This window comes from Maylandia zebra, linkage group LG5, assembly GCF_041146795.1.
Source record: "Maylandia zebra isolate NMK-2024a linkage group LG5, Mzebra_GT3a, whole genome shotgun sequence".
In the NCBI taxonomy this organism is placed as follows: Eukaryota; Metazoa; Chordata; class Actinopteri; order Cichliformes; family Cichlidae; genus Maylandia; species Maylandia zebra.
The window spans coordinates 8,804,393-8,831,610 of record NC_135171.1 but is presented as its reverse complement, the minus strand read 5'-3'; the positions used below and the strand labels follow the sequence as shown (position 1 = coordinate 8,831,610).

Sequence of the window (27,218 nt, the reverse complement as noted above, 5' to 3'; positions counted from 1 at the left end):
AAACACTAGAACAAATCAACGTTTATAACCTCGCGAGAACATACCTGTGCAAGTTTGCGGGCAGCGTAAAACGCGCGGTCTTTAGCATAAAAACAAACTAAAAAGCCATGACAACATCCATCATCGTCTGTATGTGACAAAAGTTAACATTCTCCAGCTCTAGGTGTAGTGCCATTTCCTGTTTCCTATGATAGAGCTATAGTATGTAACCAGAAATGTCAACTTTAAAAGAACTTAACTATGTCAGTGGGCCTCAAGTTTATTCCATTATTTTGTCAGTAAAAACCAGATCGGCAGAACTACATCTGTGCAGGAACAGATTATACAAAAAAACAAAACAAACAAACAGTCATCATGATGACTTTTAATTTCAGGAATATGTACATGTTATTTAGGATCAAAACGAATCTGCAGTATCATTTTTTTAGTTTAGTCCATATCAGCTGTACTTCATTTTATTGAACCCCATTCATTATTAAGTAGCAAATGTTAAAAATTCTCCTGACCACAAGGCTAATCATGACTCTTCGGATTTTACCTGCTGTGTTCTTGTGTTTCTGTTTTTATCATTTTAAAATCTTTTGGTTGTAATTTTTTTGCTGTAATGTTATGAATGAATGAGCGTAACAAAGCTATGTTAGCTGAATCATTTCAGGATAGAACAGTCAGGACTTGAGTGCGTTTTTTCTTTTTATTTTAGCCATCTAATTTTTAAACAAGAGCCATAAAGTGTCTATCTGCAGGGACACAATGGTTAAGATAGAACATCAGACGCCGTCTTCTTGGATGTGTCTCAGTCTACAGTTTGATTGTTCCCTGCAGAATAGTGATGGCCTGTCCAGCTATGTTGATTCTTCCATCATCCCTCAGTTCAAGTTCCAGCTCGCCACCACGACTGGAGCACTGGTAAGCTGCACAGACACAATAAGCAGGTTAATTATGGATAAAAGTGGAACACAACGTCTGTTATCATCAGATAAATGACACATTAGTAAAAGGCGGAGAAGGTTCAAATACGTACCCAGCATTTTCTTCTTTCCTAGTTTTTCAGACCAGTAGCTACCTAGGATTGTGTGGTTAGAGCCTGCCAGAACAAAGAATGCATAGCAGGAATAGCTTAACACTTTCTCTCAGTAATAAGACACCTGTAAATGCATCCTCTTTAATCACTTTAGTCCAGCTGCTTATATGTAAACGTTTTTAGACACACAAACATGGTCAGAATTATGTTATTTGAGAAATAATGTCTATAGATTACATACTAGTAAAGAGCAACCATCTTACCAGTGACAGGATCCTCAGGGACGCCAAACCATGGAGAAAAGTCTCTCGAGTAGAAGTCATATCGTGGCTGGCAGTCAGGTGATCCTGTTTCCACATGTTAGCAGTGTTTGATATGTAATGTTTGTTGGCAGAAACATTCAGTGAATGTTGTTATACAAATTAAAATGGGCAACAAACGAGTCCACAGGATGGTGACGGCAAAGGAGAAATCGGCGCACCATTTGTCCTGTGATCAAACATTTCCCCAGAGCTCAACCCAAGTGAAGGCCTATATCAGGGGTCCCCAATCCCAGTCCACAAGGGCCGGTGTCCCTGCAGGTTTTAGATCTCACCCTGGGTCAACACACCTGAATCACATGATTAGGGATGGGTACCGGTGTCCGGTGCCATGATGGCACCGGTTCTGACATAAACGGTAGTAACCAGACCGAAAAGCAGCGCACATTTCGGTGCTTTATTTCGGTGCTTTTTTTTCCTGAGCTGTGATACACTTCTAGCCAATCATTTTACGTTTCCGAGGATAGTAGGCGGGGCCAGGTACGTACGTTCTGTTAGAGCAGAGCTACAGATTAAAAATGTCCAAGGCGAAGCGGTTAAAAGTCTGGCTGTACTTCACAGCAAAAGATGCAAACTCAGCAGCAACAAGTGCTTTAAGCTGATACTGTGATACTGTCAAAGGAGGTAACACCAAGAATCTGATGAAACACCTGGCGACGCATAGCGTTTTTTTTTTAAAAGCCGAGAAATGCGCCGTATTTGATAGCTTGCTGCGAGACCTCACACCGTGCACGTCGGGTGGGTTGCCAGTTATCGGACCCGGAGCAACATCCCCCAAAAACCCGAAGAATAGAGTCCTGGCCCCTAGCCCTGCCAGTGTAGCAGAAATGATGAGGATGATGATGCAGCAGCAGCCGTTCTTCTCTGCGTGAGTAGCTTAATGTTGTTCGTGTGTAATTTACGTTGAGTAGGCTAACCACGTTATTACATTAATGCAGGTATGGTGAACTAGCAAACATCATCATAACTACATGCGGCTGTCTTCTTGTTTGATGGCAGATACTCCCTTCACCCTGGCCAAAAAGGCTAAAATGACCAAAGAAAAAGTGGAAAACAGCTAAACATGAGAGGTTTTTGGACAAAGTTTGTGTTTTTTCCATTGTTTAAGCACTGCTTCCAACCAAGAGTGATACCATATATGCCACATAGCTGCAGAAAAGGCTAACATTGTTATCTTTTTACAAAAAAACCCAGCTGAACATGAGAGGTTTTTGGACAAAGTTTGTGTTCTCCATTCTTTAAGCACCGGTTCGAGCACCGTTTAAGCACCGGCACCGTTTCAAAAGTACCGATTTGGCACTGGTATCGGATAAAACCTAAACGATACCCATCCCTACACATGATTAGTTCATTACCAGGCCTCTGGAGAACTTCAAGACATGTTGAGGAGGTCAGTTAACCTTTAAATCAGCTGTGTTGGATCAAGGACACATCTAAACCCTGCAGGGACACCGGCCTCGTGGACTGGGATTGGGGACCCCTGGCCTATATTATGAGTGGAATCATAGACTGTGCTCTTCATCACCATCATCATTAAAACACCAAATGAGGGAATGTTTTTGGCAGTGTGCTGTTCATCCCTCTAACAGAGGTGCATTGAAGCTTTTCTGATGGTACATGGTGGGACCACACCTCGCTTAAACACTTCATGTTGGGTTTCCTCTGGTTTATTCTTTACTGTTACGTCTTCATTTTAATGGAATTACTACATGTGGTCCGATCCAGCAAGTCTACAACTCTACGAAACGCACAGCTCCGATTACCTTTCATAGTGATGATGACGGCGCAGAATCTTCCACTTCTCTCAGTATTCTCAAGAGCCACAGTGTCAACTTTCAGATCGGTAAGCGCAGAGCTGGAGATAATACACAAAAAGCACATATACATTTACTAAAACGTGATGAGTGGGTGTAGAAGGCCAGTTGCTTGATTATTTGTTTGGGCTTTAAACATATGAATAAGCCCCACTAGCCGGGCACCTGAGAAATATAATTGATTGTTGCTGAACAAATGTTTAAGATCTCATGAACAGTAGGACCACTATTGAGATTCCTTTGAATTTGGCAACAAGCAAAGTGTTTTTTAACCAACATGTCACAGCTGTCAGCCAGTCGAATCAGCAGCTTCTTGGTGTTGTAGCAAAATAAAACTTCCTGAACCGGGAGGTTTCCGACTGCCGCCTGTGTCACACATGTAAAGGCAGAGACTTAGCTGAACACACACACAGGAATGTAGTTACACTTTCTCAAACTGTTCAGAAAAATGTGATTTCTGACCTTGATGGTGTCTTTGAAGTCGTTGGGATCCTGAAATAAAGGGAGTTCAGAAAGAAAGCCATTTTATACACTGTTAATAAAACACAAGAACTCGTTTTTTTACATTACAGGATCTGATTAAATTGTTCATGTAACTAAACAGGAAAAGTTTATTTTACCACTCTGGTGGGGGGATTCAGAGGAAAGTCCATGATGTACCCTTCCTCCTTCTGGGTGACGGAAAGATCTCCACTTTTGGTCTCAAACACCAGGGTGGGATTTACATTTTCTGAAGGAAAAAATCCATTATATGGTTACATGCTGGCACCTCTTTGCTCCTTCTTGCAGTCAGCTGCATTGTGCATTACAGGCATCTTTTAAAATAGCTCCAGCGGCCTTTTCTAGTGCACCATGATGTCACTTTTTGGTTTTTTGAAAAACCTTTTTATGTGTAAATGTTGCATCTTACTGATGTGTTGGAATAGCACTGCTGCAGAGGCCAGAGTGGCATGACCGCACAGGTCTACTTCAGTAGTTGGTGTAAACCATCGAAGGCGGAATCTTGATCCTGTTAATCACACATTTAAGACTTTTTTCAGTTTTGTTTTGGTATTAGTTTCAAATACACAGAGTTAAGCAGTGTAGATAATAATGTTAGTGATTGGCTTACATCCACAAAGGTCTTCAAGGTCCAATTAATGATTTATTGGTTAAAGATTGACAAAAAGCCTTATAATTTAGAAACCATCATTGGCCTCCCGTCCACACTGAGACGGCGTTTTCCCCGAAGGAAAACGCAGCGTTCTCAAAACGCTCTCGAAAACGCATATATTTGAAGACGGTGCTTTGGCATGGCAGTGTGGACTGAAAACGCAGACATTCGAAAACGATGGCACATGTTAGTCATATGATGCAGTCATGTGACCAATTAAACAAAGATCGAGGAGGGCATTACACAGCAGTTGTTTTGTTTGCTCTCAATTTTGACAGCCCTATTAAAGATTAATATCAGTTTCTACATTCTTTAATTCTCACTCGCTTTTGCAACGTTGTACTTTTGTGTTACTCGCAGCAACAACTCCACCTCATTGTTAGTCCATTTAAAAAAAACTTGGTGTTTTTCCTCAACATTTTGCCGCGACGTTTCAAAGAGCCAGAAAGTAAATAAACGGCAGATAGAAATGAGGTAGGTCGAATCTTCTTGCGTTTTACGCATGCACAGTACTGGAACGTAAGCGTTTTCGGCCGTTTCAATGTGGACGCACAACTCTGTGAAAACGAATTAAGACGCTAGTGTGGATGCAGAGCGTTTTCAGATGAAAATGCCGTTTTCAAATCTATCCGGGCTAGTGTGGACGTAGCCTTAGAGAAGCTGCTCATAGCTGGAAGTCATTAAATTGTGGGAGATGAGGAAAAAATGTGGGAGATGGCTCTACAACATCTGTGTGTGAGCAGAGAACTGCAAATGCCAGATGATATTTTTGGCAAATTACAAGAAGAATACTGAACTGTTACTGTCATGGTTTGGGTTCACTTTTTACTTATTTAATTTAAATATCAGGCACTCTTTAAAAAGTCATACATGCTTTGATCTTATTACATATGGACTATTGTAATTCCCTCTAATATGGGCTCAACCAGTTTTTTTCTCCTTTCTCAGCAAATATAATTCAGAGTAAGGCAAGGCAAGGCAAGTTTATTTGTATAGCACAATTCAACAACAAGGTGATTCAAAGTGCTTTACAGAGACATTAGAAACAAGAACAAATAAAAAGCATGATTTAAAATTGAATAAAACAAGCAAATTAACTAACTAATTAACAAACAAAAACAAACAAACAACAGTATATAAAATCAAAACAGATAAAATCAGAACAGTAGATAAAATCAGTAGTTAAATGTAAGTTTTGAAATTTAAGCTTAAAGTGTGGATTTGGTGCTTTATTCAAATGCAGCTGAGAACAGGTGAGTCTTCAACCTGGATTTAAATAAACTGAGTGTTTCAGCTGATCTGAGGCTTTCTGGGAGTTTGTTCCAGATATAAGGAGCATAAAAGCTGAATGCAGCTTCTCCGTGTCTGGTTCTGACTCTGGGAACTGATAAAAGACCGGATCCAGATGACCTGAGGGATCTGGATGGTTCATACTGGGTCAGGAGGTCATTGATGTATTTTGGTCCTAAACCATTCAGAGCTTTATAGGCCAGCATCAGAACTTTAAAGTCTATCCTCTGACGGACAGGCAGCCAGTGTAAGGACCTCAGAGCTGGACTGATGTGGTCCACTTTTTTGGTCTTAGTGAGGACTCGAGCAGCAGAGTTCTGAATGAGCTGTAGTTGTCTGACTGATTTTTTAGGTAGACCTGTAAAGATGCTGTTACAGTAATCAAGCCTACTAAAGATGAATGCATGGACTAGTTTTTCCAGGTCCTGTTGAGACATCAGATCTTTTATCCTTGATATATTCTTGAGGTGATAGTAAGCTGACTTTGTTATTGTCTTAATGTGTTTTTCTAAGTTTAGGTCTGCATCCATCACTACACCCAAATTTCTCGCCTGGTTTGTGGTTTTTAGATGTATAGATTGAAGTTCTCTGGTGACCTTCTTCAAAAGTCACATTTTTAAGTCTGAAGTTAAACTTATTGTATCTGTTCCTGCTTCTTCTTTGTCTTTGTGTTAATGATACCTGCATTCCTCTTGGACCGACTGCACACTGCATTTTTCACTGTGACAGCTTGTTGCACAGTTCTTTGGACTCCATACAATGTAACATTTTGACCCGACAGACTGCTGAGGACAGTTTGTGCACAAAGTGAGTACAATGCAGCTCTGTGTGTGTTTAACTGTATAGGATCTCTCTAAACATAAGCTATTGAACAGATAAACTTGAAAAATAATGAGCTCCTGCTAATGGTTGTGGGTCCTTAATTCTGCCTGACGGGACTAGTTTAGTTTTGCTGAAGGCTAACCTTTCGTGAATGACATTTCTCAATAGGTACAAAGTGCCATGAAATAGACTTTGTGGTGATTTAAAGATATTTTTCTCTAATTAACTGTATTTTGACCCTGAAATGTCTGTTGTCTCACTTTGTTAACAGAGCCACTGGTTTGATTCAGACACTCCTAACTGTTCCTGCAGCTCACATCATTACAAAATGACGTGGCATTTTCTCTTAGAGCCTCACAGCTGTGCAAATTCTTCACCACTACTACAGCTTCTTCTTTATTTAATAGTGACTCCATTTTTTCCTATCATACAATTTCCTTGACTCATTTATTTCACTTGTCATGTTATTCAGGTTTTCAGGTTTTTGTTATTTTATTTCAGTCTTTTTTATTTTCTGCAAATACGATATACTACGGTTCTTATAACTATAAAGTCATACAAACTTGTTAATCCATATTGAAAAATTTATATCCTGCACCTATAGGGACTACTTTTAAGTTTAAGCAGTATGTGAATCATACACCATACTGTATACTTTTGAAAGGGAGCTTTCCATTACAGCATTATAATCTAAGAGGCTTTGGAATTGGCAACCCAAATGTGATCTGAATTAAAACAGACATACCTGTAGTAAAGCTATCAGAGGGATTAATCCTGGTGATGAAAGCAGTTTCTGAGAGGTTCATCTCTGCTGCTATCTTGTAATACAAGTCATCACTCAGCTCCTGTTAGAAACACACGATTTGATGAGTAAATATAAATATTTGTGATGAGTGTCACTGATATGAGCTGCTATGACCACGGTTCCAGATTAACTGGGGTTTATGGAAGCCCGTTTCCGCCACTAAAAAAAAAAAAAGGATCCATAACTCAAAATTTCGAGTTATTTTCTCAAAATTCCGAGTTATTTTCTCGAAATTTCGAGTTACTTTCTCGAAATTTCGACATATTAACTCGAAATTTCGACATATTAACTCAAAATTTTGAGAAAAGTAACTCGAAATTTCGAGTTAGCGCTGCCAATCAGTAATCTACATGAATGACGTCATTTCCTTGTTACCCGGAAGCTGAAGCCCTCAGCTACAAATGCTACAGCTAAGCTACCGGTATTACATCCAGTCGTGAATGCACAGATTGCTGAGTGTTTTCAGCCTGGCTTCACAAATGATGAAGTCCCTGTGTTATTAGCTGAATCACATGGTGTTACTATCAGCAAACGTACTCGCGAAAGCGCCAATTTGTTGGGATCCGTTTTTGAGTGCGCGTTCCTCTGCGCCATATGCTTCCGGGTAACAAGAAAGCGACCTCATTCACATATATTTTTGATTGGCAGAGCTAACTCGAAATTTCGAGAAAAGTAACTCGAAATTTCGAGAAAATAACTCGAATTTTGGCAGTCCTGGCGCCTGGCTCTCATCATGAAATAATTTTATCTGTCAGCCTCACCCATCAAACTCAGGGGGCGGGGTTAACGCTGATCGAGTCAAAACCATTGCTTTGGCCTGGTGGCCATTGTTTCTAGCACACAACAACCGGCATGTGGAAGCTAACAGAACTGAGCTTTGAAAAACCCTGTTTGTGTGTCACCAAATACCGTTTTAATATTTTTTTAGCCGAGAATGTAGTGGTTTAATCTTCATGTGTCTGGTCAGTTTGTCAAGATACAGCCTCTTTGCAAAAGTGCTTCGATGATTTCGGAGACGTCTGCCCAGTCTCACGGCAAAGCGTGGGATAGACCCGCTCGCCTCGCAAGCAATCCCACCGACAAAGCGCAGGCCCCGGTACACAGCTGTAGTAACCCCCGCTGACTTCTTTTACTGAGGTTATATTTATCGGTGTTTTATTTCCTGATGTTCTTATGTGTCCTACGTGTTTCAGTCGCCAATTCTGAATTATAACTAACATTAAAAACATGTTTAAGGAGGAGAGAGAGCAAATAAATCTGTTTAACATCTGATCTTTGGGTTTTTGTTCAGTAATCAGCGTGACCTGTGTATAAACACATAAAAGAGATAACGTTGGTGTTTCCGTCATGTAGTAACTGCTGGCTTTAACTGTACGAAGGTTGTTCGACACTATGAAACACATACAGACTTCATGATGTTCGGCTAATATTTTTATTGTGAATATTAATCATGCTGACCTCGCTCTGTACACCACGCAGCGAGGTCAGCATATCCACGATATCCACGATATCCTCAGCTCCATGAGTTAACACAGAGTTTCACAGCTGACTATCTAACTGCCAACTATTCCAGAGACGTGAAAATATACAGCATAAAGAAAAGTGTAAGAGACTCAGCAGCAGATTAGAATAACAGTTATAGATTTAATAAATCACCAAATGAATCCAAGAAACGAGCAAACCTGTTCCAACAATTTGAATTTGTATTCCCTCAGCTGCAGACTCGCTGCTGTTTAAATGTTTGAAAAGGAAGATTAGATATAAAAAACGTCAAAGATAGACTCAGTCTGCCTTCACATTTGATATGAGGCCAGCACGTATAGTGGCCTCAGCAGGCTATTACTGAAATACACGTGCTATATCATAAACTATGATATAAATAGGGAGGTCCTATTAACATGTTTTAAAGGACACCTTCCTGCCTTTAGTCTCATTCATGAGCAGTATTCGTTTTCTTCTAACATCCAGAAGTCTGCACGATGTGTTTCATAGTTTGTAACAAGCCTTTGACAGGTAAACATAACATGACCGAAAAAGCAAAAAAAAAAAAAGAGAGAGAGAGAGTGTTGAGATAAGAAGAGAAAATGCTCTCAATTATGGAGACAGGCAAATGGTTCATTTATGTTTGATGTGTGTTTATTCCTCCCTAAATATCGTCGGTGAAGTTTGCCATGCACGTCAGATTTTCCTGCGCATTTTTATACCTCTGCCAACAGAGAGAAAAAAAATCACATTCTAACAGACAGCTGGTGCTTAGAATACAGTTGAATAACTATTAAAAAACAGATGATATTTAGATGATAGTTCAGTCTAACACATGTGCCAGTGAACCATTAAACGTCTGTGAAACTATGCAGTTATGAAACGTAACTTTAACCTCAGCCAAACCGATTTGCTCAGTTGTAAATAAAACAGCGAAGTAAACGTGACCCGACAGACAGAACCTGAGTGAATGAAGTCCAGCGTTTAACCACTGAGAGCTAAAACTCAGCTGAGGTTTGAAAGCTGTGTGCCGGTGATTGGACATCAGCCGCCGATGAAGCTGTTCGCCTATAAAGTGCTCTGTAAGGAAACAAGCTCCAGCAGCTCTGCGCTCGGGGAAAACACTATATTTACTTATCTTGTGCAGAAAAATGCGCTGACATTGCTTTATATCGAGCACCGGCTGCCCAGTTAAACTGTGACTATCACCAGGTAACGTAGGCGTGTTTCTTGAATTAGCAGCAGGTGTTAAACAGCTGACAGATGAGGAGGAGGATGCGTGCAGGTAAACTGACGGTCTGTTGAGCTGATCGCTGGTTTCGTGAGAAAAATGTCAGCTCGTTCTTTATGTTACAGAAGCACAGAGACACAAGACCAGGCGGAAAGATACGATCGTTCGGTGAAAATGAGAATCTGCGAATGCAACATGTGGAACACGGAGAGTGGAATATGTAAACAAACCGGTTAACGTAACCCCCTCGGTGCGCTCTGCATGCTAACTGTTAGCAGAGCTAGTGAAATCTCTGAAAACATCTGAGCACTTTTGCAAACATGTTCTATGTTGACAACCTGACCAGACATACGTCGCGACATTCGCGGCTAAAACACTGTTAAAAGTGTAGCTGGTGACAGAAAAACGGGGTATTTTAAAACTACACCACCACCATTGCTGCCTGTGATTTGATCTGCATTCTGGGATACCTGGCTGCCCCAAGTCTACACAAGCAATCGATTATCTAGGATCGACCTGTTTTGACTTACTTTGCACGGCAACCAATCAAATGTTAGAGAAGCTGCATGGGCAGCGTTAACCCCGCCCCCTGAGTTTGATGGGTGAGGCTGACAGATAAAATTATTTCATGATGAGAGCCAGGCGCCATGACTGCCAAAATGAAATAAATAAATATATCATTAAATAATTAATTAAATGTGTCAATAATTAATTAAATGTGTCAATAATTAATTAAAATGTGAAATACATAATTAATTAATTAAATGTGTCAATAATTAATTAATTAAATGTGTCAATAATTAATTAAAATGTGAAATACATAAATAATTAATTAAATGTGTCAATAATTAATTAATTACATGTGTCATAACTATTTATTTAATTAATTCCAATTTTAATTAATTATTGCCACATTTATTAATTATTTAATGGTGTATTTAATTAATTCATTATGGCAGTCCTGGCGTTCCATACCTTAGGGGTTGGTCGAACAGATGTGTGGTCGACTTGCTTTTCAGGAGCCGCTACCAACAAAACAGCAAATAAACACCAAATACTTCATCTGTGATATTTGTGAGGTTACCTCAATCTTGTTGCTCATGATGAACAACTAAATGTTTAAAAATGTCGCGAGTGTACCTGGTGATATTCTCATGCAGGAGGCGATCGTGAAAACGGCAAACAATTAACACCACGCCGATGCTGTTCACAGGGCAGCAAGAGCAAACGATCGGGAGAATCTTTTCGTCGTTAACGTGTTATTGCTCCGATTTCAGTGTTTTCGCTTCACAACTAAAGCGTGCAGTTTACTTTGTGTTCACTCAAATGGAGTCGAGTCAACTAGCTCCACCTGTGGCCGAGCGCCACAGCCTACAGCCAGATTAACTTGTGACACATCTGCACCTGGCTCTATCGCCACGTTTGAATTCGTTTCATGCACAATACATTTGGAACTTTCTATTTTGTCTGTTTGCATGTCTTGCAAATAAACCTTTAAAATAAATGAAATGGCATTATGTATTTATTTGTGGCCTACATCAGTAAGAAATGCACAATTATATACACAAAGTTATAGAAATCACCACTCCCGTTGTTCATGATGATTTCAATATTTCTTCCCATAACAAAGAAATACGTCTTGAACAACTATATGACACATTCATATTTCACTGGTGTTGTAACATCACATCCTGTAAGCATAGTCTGCCTGTGTCTTTTCTCTGGAAATGAACATTTTCAGCCAGTATAGGTAAAACAACAACATGGCTGGAGAGAGTTTGTATGAGTTGTATAATTGTGGTTAATCTATAAACATTTGTAAGGAGATGGCAGTTACCGTGAATTTACAGCTGTTACACAGTGATTAGTAATAAACAGAGCCAGTGAGAGTGATTGGATTTAAGAAAGTGAGTGACTCAGGTGTGTCAGTTGGTTTGTCATCTGTGTTTGAGTGTGGGGGAGAGCTAGAAGTGTTTACTTTTAATGCTAAGCAAGGAATATTCATGATTTATTTCCAAAACTTGCATATGATCTGCAATTTGTAGCAGATCTACTGACTATCACATAGCAGCTGGAGCAGTCTCAAATGGAGGCCAGACTACAAATGTTGTGCATGCTAAATAAACAGAAACAAATGATCCCTGTTGTCTTTACTTAATGATTGGTTTTAGTCCTGACAATCCACATTGCTGTCATTGCATCTTTCAACATGTTTGTGGGTCGATTTGAATGATCCAGATGTAAGTGTAGCCACTCAGCTTCTTCTGCAGATATGTCACAAGTTAATCTAGTAGTAGCACTTGGCCACAGGTGGCAGTAGTGGACTGACCTCCATTTGAGTTCATCTTTCTAAAGCAGATGATTGTAAGCTTCTGGCAGGCAAACAGACGAAGTTTGCTGACTGAAAAAGAATAAACAACTAAATAAGTTAATTAGAAGCAGCAGGCTGATGTATCTTATTGTGTGTATCTGTTCTTGTGTGATAAGAAAGTTTTCAGGGGAAAGCAAACAAAAAAAACCCACTTTAATTTTCATGGTTTGATTGATAAAAGATTGTTTGAGTTAAAATACCTTTAAAAACACATGTTGTCGAGCTTGTTTTGCAGAACGAATTTCTGCCTCTGGTCTGCACTTGTGCGAAGCACCGATGCAGGTCGCCATAGCGCCAGACTACACATTAAGCTGTGGTCTAAATAGTTTTACTCACATGCAGAAGTGGACAAATTGCCGCAGGGTTTCCCTTGAACGGCAAATTGGTGAAGGAATCCAGCGTGTACACTGGTATCTCCATTGTAGGTAAGCGAAGGAAGACGAAAATGGCTTAAAAGTCAAGAGCCTCCTTCTTCAGCTCCGTTTTTGGTGGACAAAGTCCGCACCCACTGCTTTTTTTTTTTTTAACAAGAACTTTATTAATCAATCAGTGAGTACAACATACAAACAGATGAGGTATACAAGAGAGTAATAATGCAGTTTCACGTGCAATGTTTCCACTGTAAACCCGAATGTTCAAAGTAATTAAACAGATTAAGTAGTGTATACTCAAAGTCTTTAAAAAGTTCTGTTAACTTAAATATGTCAAGTTCGTATAACATGTTCTTCTTTTTGAGTAAATGAAACTAATAATATTTGATTGAATTGAACTATTTCTATATTAAGTAAGCATCACTTAAAATCATAACTTAAGCACAACGTAACACAGTTAAGTTAGAACATATAAGAATGGTAAAGTCCTGTTATTTTTGTTGTTTCAAGTAGGATTTAATAATAAACTTAATTTATGTAGCACATGCTAAAATACAATAAAATCTCAAAGTGTTTCACCAAATAAGTAAAATCAAATTGTCTTAAATGCATTAGTGAAAGACAAAATGTATTTATTTTAATATTCATTGTCAAAGGAGCTTGCAAAGAAAAGCGTCTGGACTTCTTTAAGTTCCTTTGACTACGATGACCTGGATGACTGAGAACCTTCACAGACATTTAATATTCATTGTTTTATCAATGTGTCCTACATATATATTTTTAATTTTTTCCGTAAGTGTTGAGCAGCTGCAGGAATCAATTTTTATTCCGAGTTAATCTCTGATTCACCCTCCGAAGCGGAAGGCGGCGCTAATGAGCATTAATACGAAACACAGAAGAAGTAAAGGTATATGGGCGGGAACAGCACCAAAGAGGCAACACGGACGACTGGAGAAAGTTGGACCTAACGGCAGCAACTAGCATCACTGGACTTACAGTAAGTTTTCAATGTTGATATTAGTTTATTGTTAAAATACGAATATTTAGTTGTATTTTGGGTGCGTGTCGAAAAGAATAGCAGAAATGTCGGGTCCGTGTTTTTTATGTGCTTTGCTGCTCTCCCCGAAGGAAACTTTGCGCTTGCAGAGCTAGCATTAAGTTGTTGTAATGAGGGTCGCAGGCTGTTTAAAAAGTTAGATACTACTTGTTCTAGAGGTGGCGCCCGGTCGCCTAGTATGAAACAAAGTATTTTAATCTCTCTAAATTTTTAACAGCAGACAGCAGATGCCCTGGCTGAAATTCTAAGAATTCACAATGAACAGGTAATAATAGATTGTTACACATTTTCATAGGTTGAACCAGTGGAACATTGGACAGGTTCAATGATTTAAATGAGCTTTTTGAATTTTGCTATTACTCCACTTTGTGTTTGCTATTTGTCTGACTGTATTAAAGATGTGAACAGGTTATTTGTGGACATATGTTCTGATTTGACTGTTGTTTTTGTTGTTGTTCAGTAAACTCACCAGTATATACAATTCTGTTTTTATCTGGAAATAGGAAATCCATGATATCCACACCAAGCGCACTACCGTTCTCCACGCCCTTCCTGTCTATCTGCGTGAGGATGTCTCTGGATTTTTCAGAACCTGCACTGTGAGTGTCCTTAAGTATCTAACAGATACTACTGTGTATATAAACAGTGCATCAAAGTACAAACATGTATTTTGATGCACTGTTTGGACTTACCTTTGTTTAGTCTACCCATATGGTTTCCATGTATGGTCTTTTCTGTCTCCTCACTACGAATGAACTGAATTGGTGTTTTGTTGAAAGTGATAAGATGTTTAGTAAAACATTTTCCTGTGTATTTCCTTTAGCTTAGTTTCAGTCTATCTCACACCACTTGATTCTCTGGTGAATTAGCTGATTTATGTGTGCAGAACATGGATCTTCTGTTTTTCACCTCTTACAGTGAGACTCAGGTCTCCCTTGTAAAAGAGGTATTGGATCTCAGTGGGAGTTGGTAAAATGAGAAATTATATGTCGTCTGTTGTATTTCTTGGGTTAGATTGTGATTAGTATCTCTTTTTCATTAATTCAGGACGAATCTGATGAGTTGCAGCTTGATGGTGTTGAAGTGGCCCTCTTCACTGTCATCAGTGACCATGACACAACAAGTCCAGTTCACTACCAACCTGTGAAAATCTCTGTCGTCATTGAAAGTGATGCCGTGTTCAGTCTCCCCAGATTTGGTGAAGCCTTCCTGGTAATGTTTGGACTGATCTATGCACTTCACCTCAGCTACCCCAAAGGCCTGACCAACACTTTAGAATTTACTCAAAAGATTTTATTTGGTCTAGAAAGTGGTAAACTGTCACCCAGGTTACAGACCCTCAAGAATGACTTGGTTATGTAGGAACTCATCTGAAAGAAGGATGCAGGGTGAAGCATTATAAAAGACTGGTTCAAAGTTCTCTCCTTTCATCTAAATAATGCCTCAAAACATTATTGCATTACTCTACAGGTGTTCAGCCAATAGGTCCAAACTATACAACGTGCCTTTGTTCTCATTAACATAATGCAAAGCAACACTAATGTTTTGTATGTTTTAATGTTTTTCGTAATACTATTTCCAAAACATTGTGGGCTGCGCAAGATGACCTAAATTTCACTGTTTGATACTGGTTAATGTAAAACAAATAGCATTGTAATTCACTCAAATTGCTGCCTTGTTGTCTTATTCAGATATTAGCCAGAGAGCCAAAAGCACATTTTGATATTATTATTTGGCATTATGTTTCATTACTCTGACAGTTTTCCTGACTAAACAATTTTTGGTGTACTTATTTTAATTTATAAATGTTTTTGTTAATTATTTTTAATTTATTTAAATTTTTTTTTTTTAAATGTATTTAATTTCAACATAGTGCTAAAAGGGAGCAGTCAAGATACTGTTCAATGGCAGATGTTTATGACTTTTGCATATTAAGTTACCGATACTCAGTGTAATTGAGGCAATCAATTGCCTCAAAAATTTTAAGTTTTGGGTCACATGTTTTTAAGTATCAAGTAGTCAACATATTTGACTAACGTGTACTTAAAATAATGACAACACAAACTAATAAACATTTGAGTTTTGTTAACATAAAAATGTTGTAGTTGTGTACTTATTTTTTATAAGTTCTGTGAACTTATTTCTTTGAATTTGTAAACTTGAAACTTTAAGTCATATTAACTGCAAATATTTGAGTTGACCGTTCTCAAAAGATACAAGTACCATGTAATCCAAACTTTTATGTTCTGGAAAAATTTGACTTTTGAGTTGATCAACTCAAAAAAATTGAGGCAATCGATTGCCTCAATTTTTTTGAGTTCTGGTAACTTATTCGGGTTTACAGTGTCCAATAGATCAGACAGTAGCAGCAAAGGCTGTCATACAGTTGTCCTGCAGCTGCTTACCAGAGAAAAGATGAGTTTGATGATTGTGAGATAATTTCACGCAGAGATGGAGAAAGATGTAAGAAAGACATGACAGGAGGAAGAAGAGCGCTTATCTTTTTAAAAGGAGCGCTCAGTGACATTTGATGAACTGGAAGTTTAAAGCTAGCGCACCTTCATTCAAGACCTACTGTTACTTGTATTCTTTGAGTACATTTCAGAGCCTGTAGTTTTACACTTTTGCCGAGTAAAGAAGTCAAATCAGTCCTTGCCAGAGTAATTCTTATCTGCACTTTTGCTCAAATAACAAGTGTGTGTAAATTTTACCACCGCTGCAGTCAGGTGGCGCCACTAGCGGGTTTTGATATGGGCGACATGGGCGGTTGCCCGGGGCGGCATCGTAGTGGGGGGCGGCATAACGGGCATCGGCAAAAAAAAGTTGCTCGTACTCATGCTGCCCCGACATCATGCCAGCGCATTCTGGGGATGTCATAGGCACCGATCGGTGTTCTTGCGGCCATTTGCGGGGAGTAAGGGCGCCCTCCGTTTGCGAGCTGCGCTTGCTGCTTGCGGCACAGGGAGGAGAGGGCGTGGCGGCGGGGGATTTCAAATCACTTTTATTGTCACATCACATGTGCAGATACACTGGTACAGCACATGTGAGTGAAATTCTTGTGTGCGAGCTTCACAAGCAACAGAGGTGTGCAAAATACAATAACATAAGAACAAGCAAAATATAAGAATGGCTTGCAGAATCTTTTCAGTCTCCTGAGAAAGAAGAGGAGCTGCTGCGCCTTCTTCACTGTGTGTACTGACCACGTAAGATCCTCAGCCAGATGTACACCAAGGAACCGGAAGCTGCTCACTTTCTCCACAGCAGCGCCGTTGATGGTGATGGGGGTGTGTACTTCTCTGCACCTCCGGAAGTCCACTATCAACTCCTTTGTCTTTGCGACGTTGAGGGTGAGATGGTTGTCTCGACACCAGTGGGTCAGGGCGCTGACCTCCTCCCTGTAGGCCATCTCATCACCTTTGGTGATAAGACCCACCACTGTAGTGTCATCCGCAAACTTCCCAATGATGTTGGAGTTGCTAATGGCCGTGCAGTCGTAGGTGTAGAGTGAGTAGAGTGGGGTGGCTCAGGTGGTAGAGCAGATCAGCTACTGATCGGAAGGTTGGTGGTTCGATCCTTGGCTTCCTCAGTCTGCATGCCAAATATCCTTGGGCAAGATACTAACCCAGAGTTGCCCTCCGATGCGTTCATCGGAGTATGAATCTGTATGAATGTAGTTTAGGTTGCACTTGAGTTGTATGAGTGGGGGTGAATGAGGCATGTTGTATAGAGTGCTTTGAGTACTCCGGGAGAGTAGAAAAGCGCTATATAAGAATCAGTCCGTTTACCAGTACAGGACAGGGCTCAGTACACACCCCTGTGGAGCACCAGTGTGGATGAGGTGATGCTGCCCAGTCTGACCACTTAGCTTCCTGTCTGTCAGACAGGAAGTTAAGGATCCAGCTGCAGAGGGAGCTGCTTAGTCCTAGATCATGCAGTTTCCTGTCCAGCTTCGAGGGAACGATGGTATTGAATGCTGAGCTGTAATCTACAAACAGCATTCTCACATACGTGTCTCTCTTCTCCAGGTGTGACAGGGCAGTGTGTAGTGTCAGGGCTATGGCATCATCAGTGGACCTGTTGTGGCGGTATGCGAACTGTAGAGGGTCCAGTGAGTCAGGCAGTGCAGAGCAAACGAAGTCCCTGATCAGCTTCTCGAAGCATTTGCTCACGATGGGGGTCAGGGCTACAGGTCGCCAGTCGTTCAATGAGGAGATGGTGGAGGATTTGGGTACAGGGACGATGGTGGCCATTTTGAAGCAGGCTGGGACTACAGACAGAGAGAGGGAAAGGTTGAAGATGTGTGTGAACACTCCAGCCAGCTGAGCCGCGCATGACTTGAGGACGCGGTCGGGAATCCCGTCCGGACCAGTAGCTTTGCGTGCGTTCACCTTCCTGACGCACTTCCTCCTCAGATCCTGACATCCTCCTCAGTTGGTTATTAGCACCATCTAATAATCAACTCGCAAAATAAAACAAACAAACACGAAAACACCAGACATTATGATACAGACGTATAATCTGCACCGACGTTTTTTCGAAATTCTATACCGAAAAGTGAGCGCGAGAGCCCTCGGTGCACCTACTTGCTGCTGAAGTCAAAGTAAACTTTATTGTCATCTCCACTATATAAGTCCAGTATATAGAGAGACGAGACGGCGAGCCTCCAGTTACAGCAGTGCAAGTAAACAAACAATAAATATAAGAAGAATAAGAAAATAAATATACACTTTAGGACTCGGGGTAAAGAGATCAATAACAATTTAAAATGTATAATTTACAGTTTGATGATTTAAAGTGACACGCAACCTGTCGAAAGGGGAGGGAGACATGCTGCTTCCAAATAGAGCACATTTCATTCATAATGATGTAAATCCAAGCCCATTATGTATTCATGATTAGACTCCTCGGTTGTGCAAAATCCCAGAAATAAACCCTAGAGTCTAGACAAAGCCAATCTATGATTTAAGGTGTAGGTCTATTACGTTATGTTGTGGTGATCCTCGGGTTGGGGGATGGATGTTCATACCGTAGTGCAACACTAAAACCAGTGGAAGATGGACAAGAAAAGGTCAAAGCCATCAGGTGCTCAGTTTAGAAAAAAGAGGGCGTGTTCGCCCAGGGCACCAAACAGGCTAGGACCGCCACTGGGTGGCGCCATGGGAAAACCAACCCACTCTGCTAGCAGTGAACAGCACCATCTGTTCAGCACTGCTGTAGATTTAATACATTTTAAGAGAAGATGCAAAACAGTCCACTGCCTGACAACACATGTGCATGATGATAACAGAGTTTTTCTATACAAAAAAAAGTTTAAGCTTCACTTAAATTAGTAATTTAAAAAATATTCATCTATCAGTAATTAATGTTCAAGTAAAACTAAATTCTTATGTAGCAATCAGAACAATTTCTAAATCTCTCCATACTTTTGTGTGTGTTTTATTATTGTTACCTTAAACATAAAAACTTTACTGTAGCTGCAGGGTTCTCAAAACCATTGCACAGCTCAAAGGTACTTATGGTAAATTTCAGTCTTTTAACATATCTTAAAACTTTCCAAAATGAATAAAGCTATCAACAGAATATGAAGAAAGAGCCACTCTGACTATATGTCCCAGATGTCTATGCATCGTGCTAAAGAAGGCTCAGCCAAGACTGAAACAGGGCCAGGCTGTATTTTGGTTTAATTTGAGGTTTGTACTACAAAAAGATGCAGTCAGTCAGTGTGATCTTTGATTAACCAGACAAGTGATTAAGAGCAAATTCTTATTTAAATCCAATATAAATAAATACATATCATTTAATACTTGCAATAAGTAACTTTAAATCTGCAAGTAACATCCAACAATAGTACTCTCAGGTACCTGCCTCTAGAGGGCGCTCCAACACATCTAATATTCCAGCACGCAGCACAATTATCAAAAGTTATAGTGTCAGAATCGATCAGTAAAGTAGTAATAACAGTTCTGTTCGATCACTGGGAGACCCCTATCTCTTCTGCCTGTAAAGTAAATGTCTCTTGCATTTGTCTTGTGTCTACTCATTTTTAATGATGCTCACAGGGAGAATATCACCTCAGTCAAAAGACATCATCTGTTTTTAGTCCAAGAAGAAAGCCTTTAAGTCTGCTGACAGATCCATCATGACAATCAGCCGGCTTCGAACCATAATTGGCCAAGGCATTCCTCGCGATATATATAGATGGCATTATATAAAGCAGGATTGGCCATTTCTCTGCTGTGCACAATATACCTGTAACATGATGAGCTGAGTCAGGAAGGCCAGCCTTGAGTGTGCAGTTAACAATAGTATTAATAACATACGACACAGTCTTGCCCCCCGCGCTACCCTCCCTGGAAGAGAAAGTGTGACGGAAATGAGGAGCCGAGGACAGACAAGAGTCCGCAAGTGGGGGGAAAGACAAGACGCAAGGAGCCTCGGTGGCGCAGGCCGAGGTGTCGCCTTTCAGGGCAGGAACCCCTCAGTGTGTGTCTTAAAAGGCAAGGGGGCTGCTGCGGCTCGTGGTGGCGTGCGTCCCTCATCTGGCATCCCTGTCAAGTGCCACATGCTTTGTGTCTGTGCTATGAGCGCAGGAATGGCCCGACTGACTCTCAATGCCACATGCCTGCTCACATTCTCAAGGAAGACTGAGCGAAGGGAGACGCTGCAGATGCTGGCGAGCCACAGAGGCCCTGAAGTCAAAATAACAATAATGGAGGCAGCTGCTAACACGGAACAGAATGGTAGCTTCAAAGTGCTGTCATGACCTTTGTCACAGTCAGGGTCACTTGGGCATCGGACATTATTTTTATAATTATAACACCTATGAGGATCAGATATGAAGGAAAGAACACAACAGTGCAGGAATATTTAAAAAAGAAATAGCACAGGGCTTAAAACAATACTGGACACCGTTAGTCATCAGTGAACAACACTACAGGACTGGAATACTCTATAAATAGGAAAGTCTCACACTCACACACACGCACACCCAAACAGGAAACTCTGCCACCACTTGCTGTGTATGTTTTCTATCTTTTCCCATTTCCACGCCTGTCTTTCCTACCTTCTCTTCCCCTGTCTGACCTATCTGAAAGGAACTGCCCCGGTTAGATCAACCTCCTCTCTACATCACTTCCTGGTCCTGTTGGTGGTGATTGTTCTGAGAGGAAGAGAAGGCAGACGGGATAGGGGAAGGAAAAGGGGGTGGGGGTTTAGTAGTGGTTCTTTGTTTTCCTCACTGGCTCACCTGCCTGACCCCCACCACCTCCACCGCCGCACCACCTGACAGGCTTTTGACCCCTGCAGCCCTGGTAGAGTGAGCCACTGGCTGTCTGTTTCCTGCCTCGCTGACTGGCAGGATATTCATAACGTACTTGGGCCACAGTCAAAGCGAGACTGCAAGTCTGAGTTGACAATGGATTTTTTTTCTAAATATTGTCACATGTTGTTTGACTGCATATTTACAAAGTAAGGGTGTTTGTTCTTGCTCCAAATTATTGGTTAGCTTTAAAGGTGTGATGTGCTGCTTTTTCGCCTTGAGGTATATGAGCATTTTCAGTTTCACCAGTTGGTTGAGTTTTTAACTGTCACATGTCTTGATGACAGTAACTGATTCCCAACCTCTGCTGGGATTGTTTTGAATGCCGTGCTTTATTGGCTGGTAGCCTAAATCCAGGAATACACTGCGATTATGGACTGTTGTCCCAGACTAAAGAGTACCAATCTGAAACAATCATGGCAATATATTTAGTCATGCCATACATCGCACAGTAAGAGTGGGCTGCAGAGCATCCTGTAAAACGTCCATACACCTTACACCTTCCATAGGAATTAAGAGGGTAAGTAGCAGCGAGGTGCTGCAAATCAAATGCACTTGATTAGCTCATCATCATCAAGTCTCAGCATCTCTCTAAAAGAAGTTTTAGCACTTTGCTGGTCTGGAGCATTCACAATGTCGCAGTCGTCCCAGGATTGTTTGTCTCAGCAATTCACCCAGAGGCCAGACGGTGTAAGACTCAGAGAAACTGCAAAAATACCAAGAGCTACATGTAAGACTTTACAGGCCTCAGTTCACATGTTAAATGTTAAAGTTCATGACACCACAATTAGAAAAACACTTAACAAGTATGGCTTGTTTTAAGGGTGGCCCATCTGGCCACACTTCATGGTGATAGAGGAGAAAGGCTTCTCTCTATAAAAAGAAGATTAAACGTGGTTTAGTTTTATAAAGTTGTATCTAAAAAAAATAACAAGATTTCTCCAACTGTTTCCTTTGAACAGACGAGACCATTGTGGAGCTTGTTTTCACAGCACCCCTTTCGATAAAAACCAAACATGGGCACCTTGCAATTAATAAGTCAACCCTGAACTCCTCTGTATACCAGAGTATTCTAGACTCAAATGTGAAGCTCTACCTAGCAGCTAAAGCTTGGTTAAAATTGAGTCATGCAACAAGACAATGATTGCAAGAACAACAGCAACTTTGCAAAAGAATGGCTGAAAAATAAATCAAGGTGTTGCAATGTTCCAGACAAAGCCTAGACCTCAACCAGATTGAAATGATGTGGTGGGATCTTAAAAGAGCCGCATCTACAAACCTCAATGAACTTAAACTGCATTGAAAAGAGGGGTTAATTAAAACTCCTCTATGTGAGAGAGACTGTTAAAGTCGTACACACAAAAAAAAGTTTGCTTCAAGTTGCTATTGCTGCTAAAAGTGGTTCCACAAGCTTGTGAATCATATGCATACAGTCCTTTGGAGTTGCTTTCTGTCTGTATGGCTTATGGCTGTTAATCAATCAATAGGAATGCAGTTTGAAATGACACAATGGACAAGACAACAAAAAGATGTTGGTAAATTATGCTAAACAACGTGTTCTGGATTCTGGCAAAGAAGAAAAATCCAGTTGAGCTAGTTTGTGTTGTGTGCCCTCCACTAGTAACCATACCAGGATGAAGCATAAAAGTCATGGTAAGGACAGAAGTAGCGACAGTTGTGTTGACAGTTTACAAACATCAAACCTGATGTGTTTCTGGGTCTATTTGATCCATATCTCTGACTGTGGACACAGATTAGCTCAACTTTGACCTTTATCTACCAAAAGTTAGTAATGTAGAATTGATGTGGAATTTTCTTTCTTTTTATTAATTTAAACGATGTAACTTGAAAGAGATTTTGTGTATAGTGGGTAAAAAAAACAGATCTCCAGCAAAGCGCATGCAGTCTAAAGCCTAAATAGTGATAACTTTTAAAATACACATTTAATTCTTGGGGTACACTTGGGTCATCATAATCAACTGCAGTTCACAGTGGCTGATGTTGGCTACTGTTCAGTATAAAACATGGTAAGTGGTCTGATTCTTATATAGCGCTTTTCTACTCTCCTGGATCACTCAAAGCACTTTGTGCAACATGCCACAAGTAATGTTTTCTTTGCTTTTAAGTGCTTTCTAACTAACAGATACTCCATGCTCCAATGGATGCATCACAGAGCAACTTGGGGTTAGTATCTTGCTTGAGGATATTTAGCATGTAGACTGTGGAGGGATCGAACCATCAACCTTCCAACCATCATCAAGAGAGACCCGCTCTTCCTCCTGAGCTACAGCCACCTCAATATGTCAAAAGCACTGCTAAGAATCTACAGCATTTTGAACTCCTGTCCAAGAACTTGCTGATGATCATCGCTTGACATCATGAGTGAACTGCATTGCAGTTTTATTTTGTCATTCACCTGTTTATGACACTGAAAAGTCTTTTTAGAAAGATTCTTAAAACTTGAAGGTTCCGTTTTGGCTCTGACAGCAATCATATCTGACGTCTGATGTTTCACAACATGTCTCAGAAATGGCAAACAGTAAAAATAGTAATTGGAGTCCCTAGTATCTGTAGCCTGTAAACTATGTAGTTCTTTAAATCCCATAATGCAATGCTAAATGTTTTAATGCATTTTTTTAAACAGTTGAAATAATAATAATTTTATGACATTCACTCACCCAGATCAACACATTCCAACTAACTCTGTCAAATTCTGTCTTTAGGACATGTTTATGTCAAATGATGTAAGACCCTGCAATGGACATTACTGCTCAGTGAAGACTCTAAACTAAATGCACATAGATACCAACCAGTTACCTAATATCTTTAATAATTACCAGCTGAAGACTTTGTCAGTCAGCAGTTTTGGGGTAAAACTGTGATGGCAGATGAGTTCGACCTGTATGTGAACCTTGTACCTGTTCACGCACTCATTCATTCTGTGATGCTTTTCTCTGCGATAGATGGTATCACTCCGAGACGTGGCAGCGTTCAGTAAAGCCCCTACCAAACAAGCAGCTTCACTGACATGTTTATTGGCTTTATTCAAAGTGGACAATCGGTTTGCCTCGGTTTGCACAGGGTGGAGTGACTTGTCACTGCTCTAACCTGTGATGCAGAAACCCTTTATAGAAACACATGCAACCATATACTTCTTTTCTGTGCCCTAACGTTACCAAATATGGACTTTACTAAAGTGAATCAGGGTGAATGAAACAGCTCTTACTGTACTGCTTCAGTTTAGTGCCGCTTTGCTGCAAACCGGGTTATGGTGTGTGGTTTTGAACCACCAAACATATTTGTAAGTACAGAATGATTTCGTAAGTTCTGACCTCATGATCTTTTCCTTTTTAATCTGTCATCTCTCTTTCATCTGTTTGACTCAGTAATCGAAGCAACTACAACCGTTAGGCTGCTGAAACTTCTCTGAAAGCCTGAAGATAAAAGAGGACCATTTTAATTCATGCAATGCTGCCACTTTATTAGAGGGCCGTACTTGTCAGGAACACGGGGGTGAGGTTCACTGCGGCCCGAGCTCGACAGCTGCTTAGAGTGAAGCAAAACTTCTCTATTGAAAGAAACCTGCATGCGGGTCTCCTTAGCTGCCATGTTTCACTCTTATGTTCAGTGTCACTTACCGCTGCCTACTGAGTTATCGCATTTTCACGGGTGGCGATTGTGTTTCTTTGTGCGCATGTTTAACGCTGACCTTTGCTGCCTGAATACATAACGCTACAGCTAGTGACAATAAATAAATGACACCTACCTGGGGATTACCAGAATGGTCACATCAGCCCCACCAGAGCACAGTTCACCAGAAAAAGGAAAAAAAAACACACAGTTCCCAACTTGTTCACACTTTCGCTATTAAACAATTCATTCAATAGCCACTGCGTCGGACCTGCTTGCGCGGTCCTTATCTTGTTTTAACAGCACCGTTGAGATGCACAATGCACTTATTTTCCCTCCAATTAACACTGTGAATAATACACAGGTCTGATAAGGGCTTTTTGTTTCAAACAGTGTTTGTGAAACCGGGGAAATGTGGAGGCATTTTTCATTGTGAGCTTGTTTGGCTGTAACTGAATCTGATGTGCGCGTCAGCCAAAGCTGCTCCAGAAGTGGCAAGGGGTCAGTGAGCAGAGGCACTGCTTGAGGAAAGTGGAGAGAGAGGAGGGGAAGGAAAACTTGAGCAATATCACAGACACTGATCAACAGAAGATGTAATCAATGATTAGATATGAAATATTATTCATTTACCTGTTGCTCAGTGCAGGAAATATTTAAAGTAACTTTTTAATGATCGTTATTAGACTGAAATATGCACAGCAAATAGAGTCACGTGACAAAGGTTTCTCACGGGACTCTATGCAGTGCTGTGAGAAACTATGCACAGGCCGTGGTTCACACTAACTCCTGAGATATCTAAAAGTAGAATCCCAGCCAGAGCCTTTCACGTGGGGGGCTCTCGTCTGTCGAACCAGCTCCCAGTTTGGATTCAGGCGACAGCACACTTTCTGCTTTTAAGGTTAGGCTTAAAAGCTTCCGTCTTGATAAAGCAGTTAGAGCTGGATCAGGTGACCCTGAATCCTCCCTTTAGTTACTTGTAATAGGCTTACCACGATCCACTCTTTCTTCTTTACTCACTATGTGTTTATACACCACTCTGCATTTAATAATTAGTTATTATTAATCTCTGGCTCTCTTCCACAGCATGTCCTTTATCCTGTCTCTTTCCTTTCACCTCCACCACATCATGGCACATGGCTGCCCTCCCTGAGCCTGCTTCTGCTGGAGGTTTCTTCCTGTTAAAAGGGGGGTTTTCCTTCCCACTGTCACTAAGTGCTCATACGGGTTCATCTTGGTGGGTTTTTCTCTCCATTACTCTAAGGTCTTTACAATATAAAGATCCTTGAGGCAACAAAGTACTTATTGTGTGTATTACTTTATTAGATTCTCACATCCTTGTGGAGGACTTTTGGCCCACTTTTTTTACAGCATTGCTTCAGTTCAATGAATTTGTGGGCATTAGTTTGTGCACAGCTCTCTTAAGGCCCCACCACAGCATTTCAGTCGAGTTGAGGTATCGAGTTTGACTGAACTATTCCAACACTTTGATTCTTTTCCTTTTCAGCCAAATCCTGTGCTTTTAAAGAGGTGCTCTCACCTCCTGATGATCAGTTTTGTGCATATGATTAGTGGAACTCAGCTACTACTTACCCTCCTATGAAAGCCGTACGAGTTTACTTAGTTTTTCACAGGACTGCATAGAGTTCTGAAAGCTTTCCGTTTCACATGACTATATAAGCAATTTACACTGCAAGATGGTAATCTGAAATTTACAAATTTACAATGCTGTCTCATAATACATTACATGAATGACTGAAAGCATTTGTACTGACTGATGGTTAAAGCATGTGTGATGCTAAACCTGTTTTCTTTTCTTTCCCCAGTCTTTTTGGGCTGAATCATCTCACTGACTTGTTTAGTCTACCCAAACCAGATTTGGTTTGGTAACCAAGAGATTTCTGGGTTAAAATATCTTGTTCGTGCCAGATGTCAGAGGAGAATGACCAGACTGTTTCAAGCTGGAAAGCCACAATAACTCAAAAATAACCATTTGTTACATCCATCTCTGAAAACACAACACATCGAACCTTGAAGCAGTTGAGCTACAGCTGCAGAAGACCACATATACAAACTGATTTATGCCACACCTACCCGAGTATTGCTGGTGACTATCCCTTCATGACCATAGCATGCCCATCGTCTGATGGCTGCAGTTATGGCTGCTGGATAACATATGTCACAAAGCTCAAATCATCTCAGCCTGGTTACATGAACATGGAAATATGTTCACTACACTCAAGTGGCATCCACATTCACCAGATCTCAATCCAATAGAGATTAACAATTGAAGAAGCAGCCATCAAATCACACAGTAAATGTTTTTTAATTAATATAATCAGTAGTTATCAAATATAGAGTAAACACCAGCAAACATGGTAGACATTTAAAACCTGTGATTGACACACAAATACATGTGTGTCAATCACATGTATTTGCACATATTGTAGGTAAGAATGTTTTATTAATATTCTGCATATCATGTGTCATATGCAAGCCTACCCTTTGAAAATTTTAGGACAGCCTGTATTTAGAC

The 27,218-nt window shown here is 40.5% G+C and overlaps 1 protein-coding gene and 1 long non-coding RNA gene across 3 annotated transcripts; one reads left to right on the top strand and one right to left on the bottom strand.

Annotated features, from left to right (window-relative positions):
- Window positions 1-349: 349 nt before the first annotated feature.
- LOC101471985 (phenazine biosynthesis-like domain-containing protein 2) lies at window positions 350-24,868 on the bottom strand. 2 transcript variants are annotated; one of them, XM_004559908.4, is made up of 10 exons: window positions 24,822-24,868; window positions 7,166-7,265; window positions 4,066-4,164; window positions 3,776-3,885; window positions 3,618-3,647; window positions 3,433-3,521; window positions 3,105-3,196; window positions 1,285-1,368; window positions 1,022-1,084; window positions 350-911 (listed from the first exon to the last, which is right to left on the bottom strand). In XM_004559908.4, exons 2-10 carry the CDS (start codon window positions 7,224-7,226, stop codon window positions 799-801), a joined length of 741 nt encoding a protein of 246 aa, XP_004559965.1. In that variant the 5' UTR covers window positions 7,227-7,265; window positions 24,822-24,868; the 3' UTR covers window positions 350-798. The 2 variants fall into 2 exon arrangements, with proteins under 2 accessions (XP_004559965.1, XP_004559964.1); XM_004559907.2 differs by lacking the exon at window positions 24,822-24,868 and adding an exon at window positions 12,646-12,806.
- LOC143418575 (uncharacterized) lies at window positions 13,447-14,791 on the top strand. The gene is made up of 3 exons (XR_013098576.1): window positions 13,447-13,677; window positions 13,955-14,002; window positions 14,241-14,791. It is a non-coding gene; the product is annotated as an uncharacterized LOC143418575 (long non-coding RNA).
- Window positions 24,869-27,218: the final 2,350 nt, after the last annotated feature.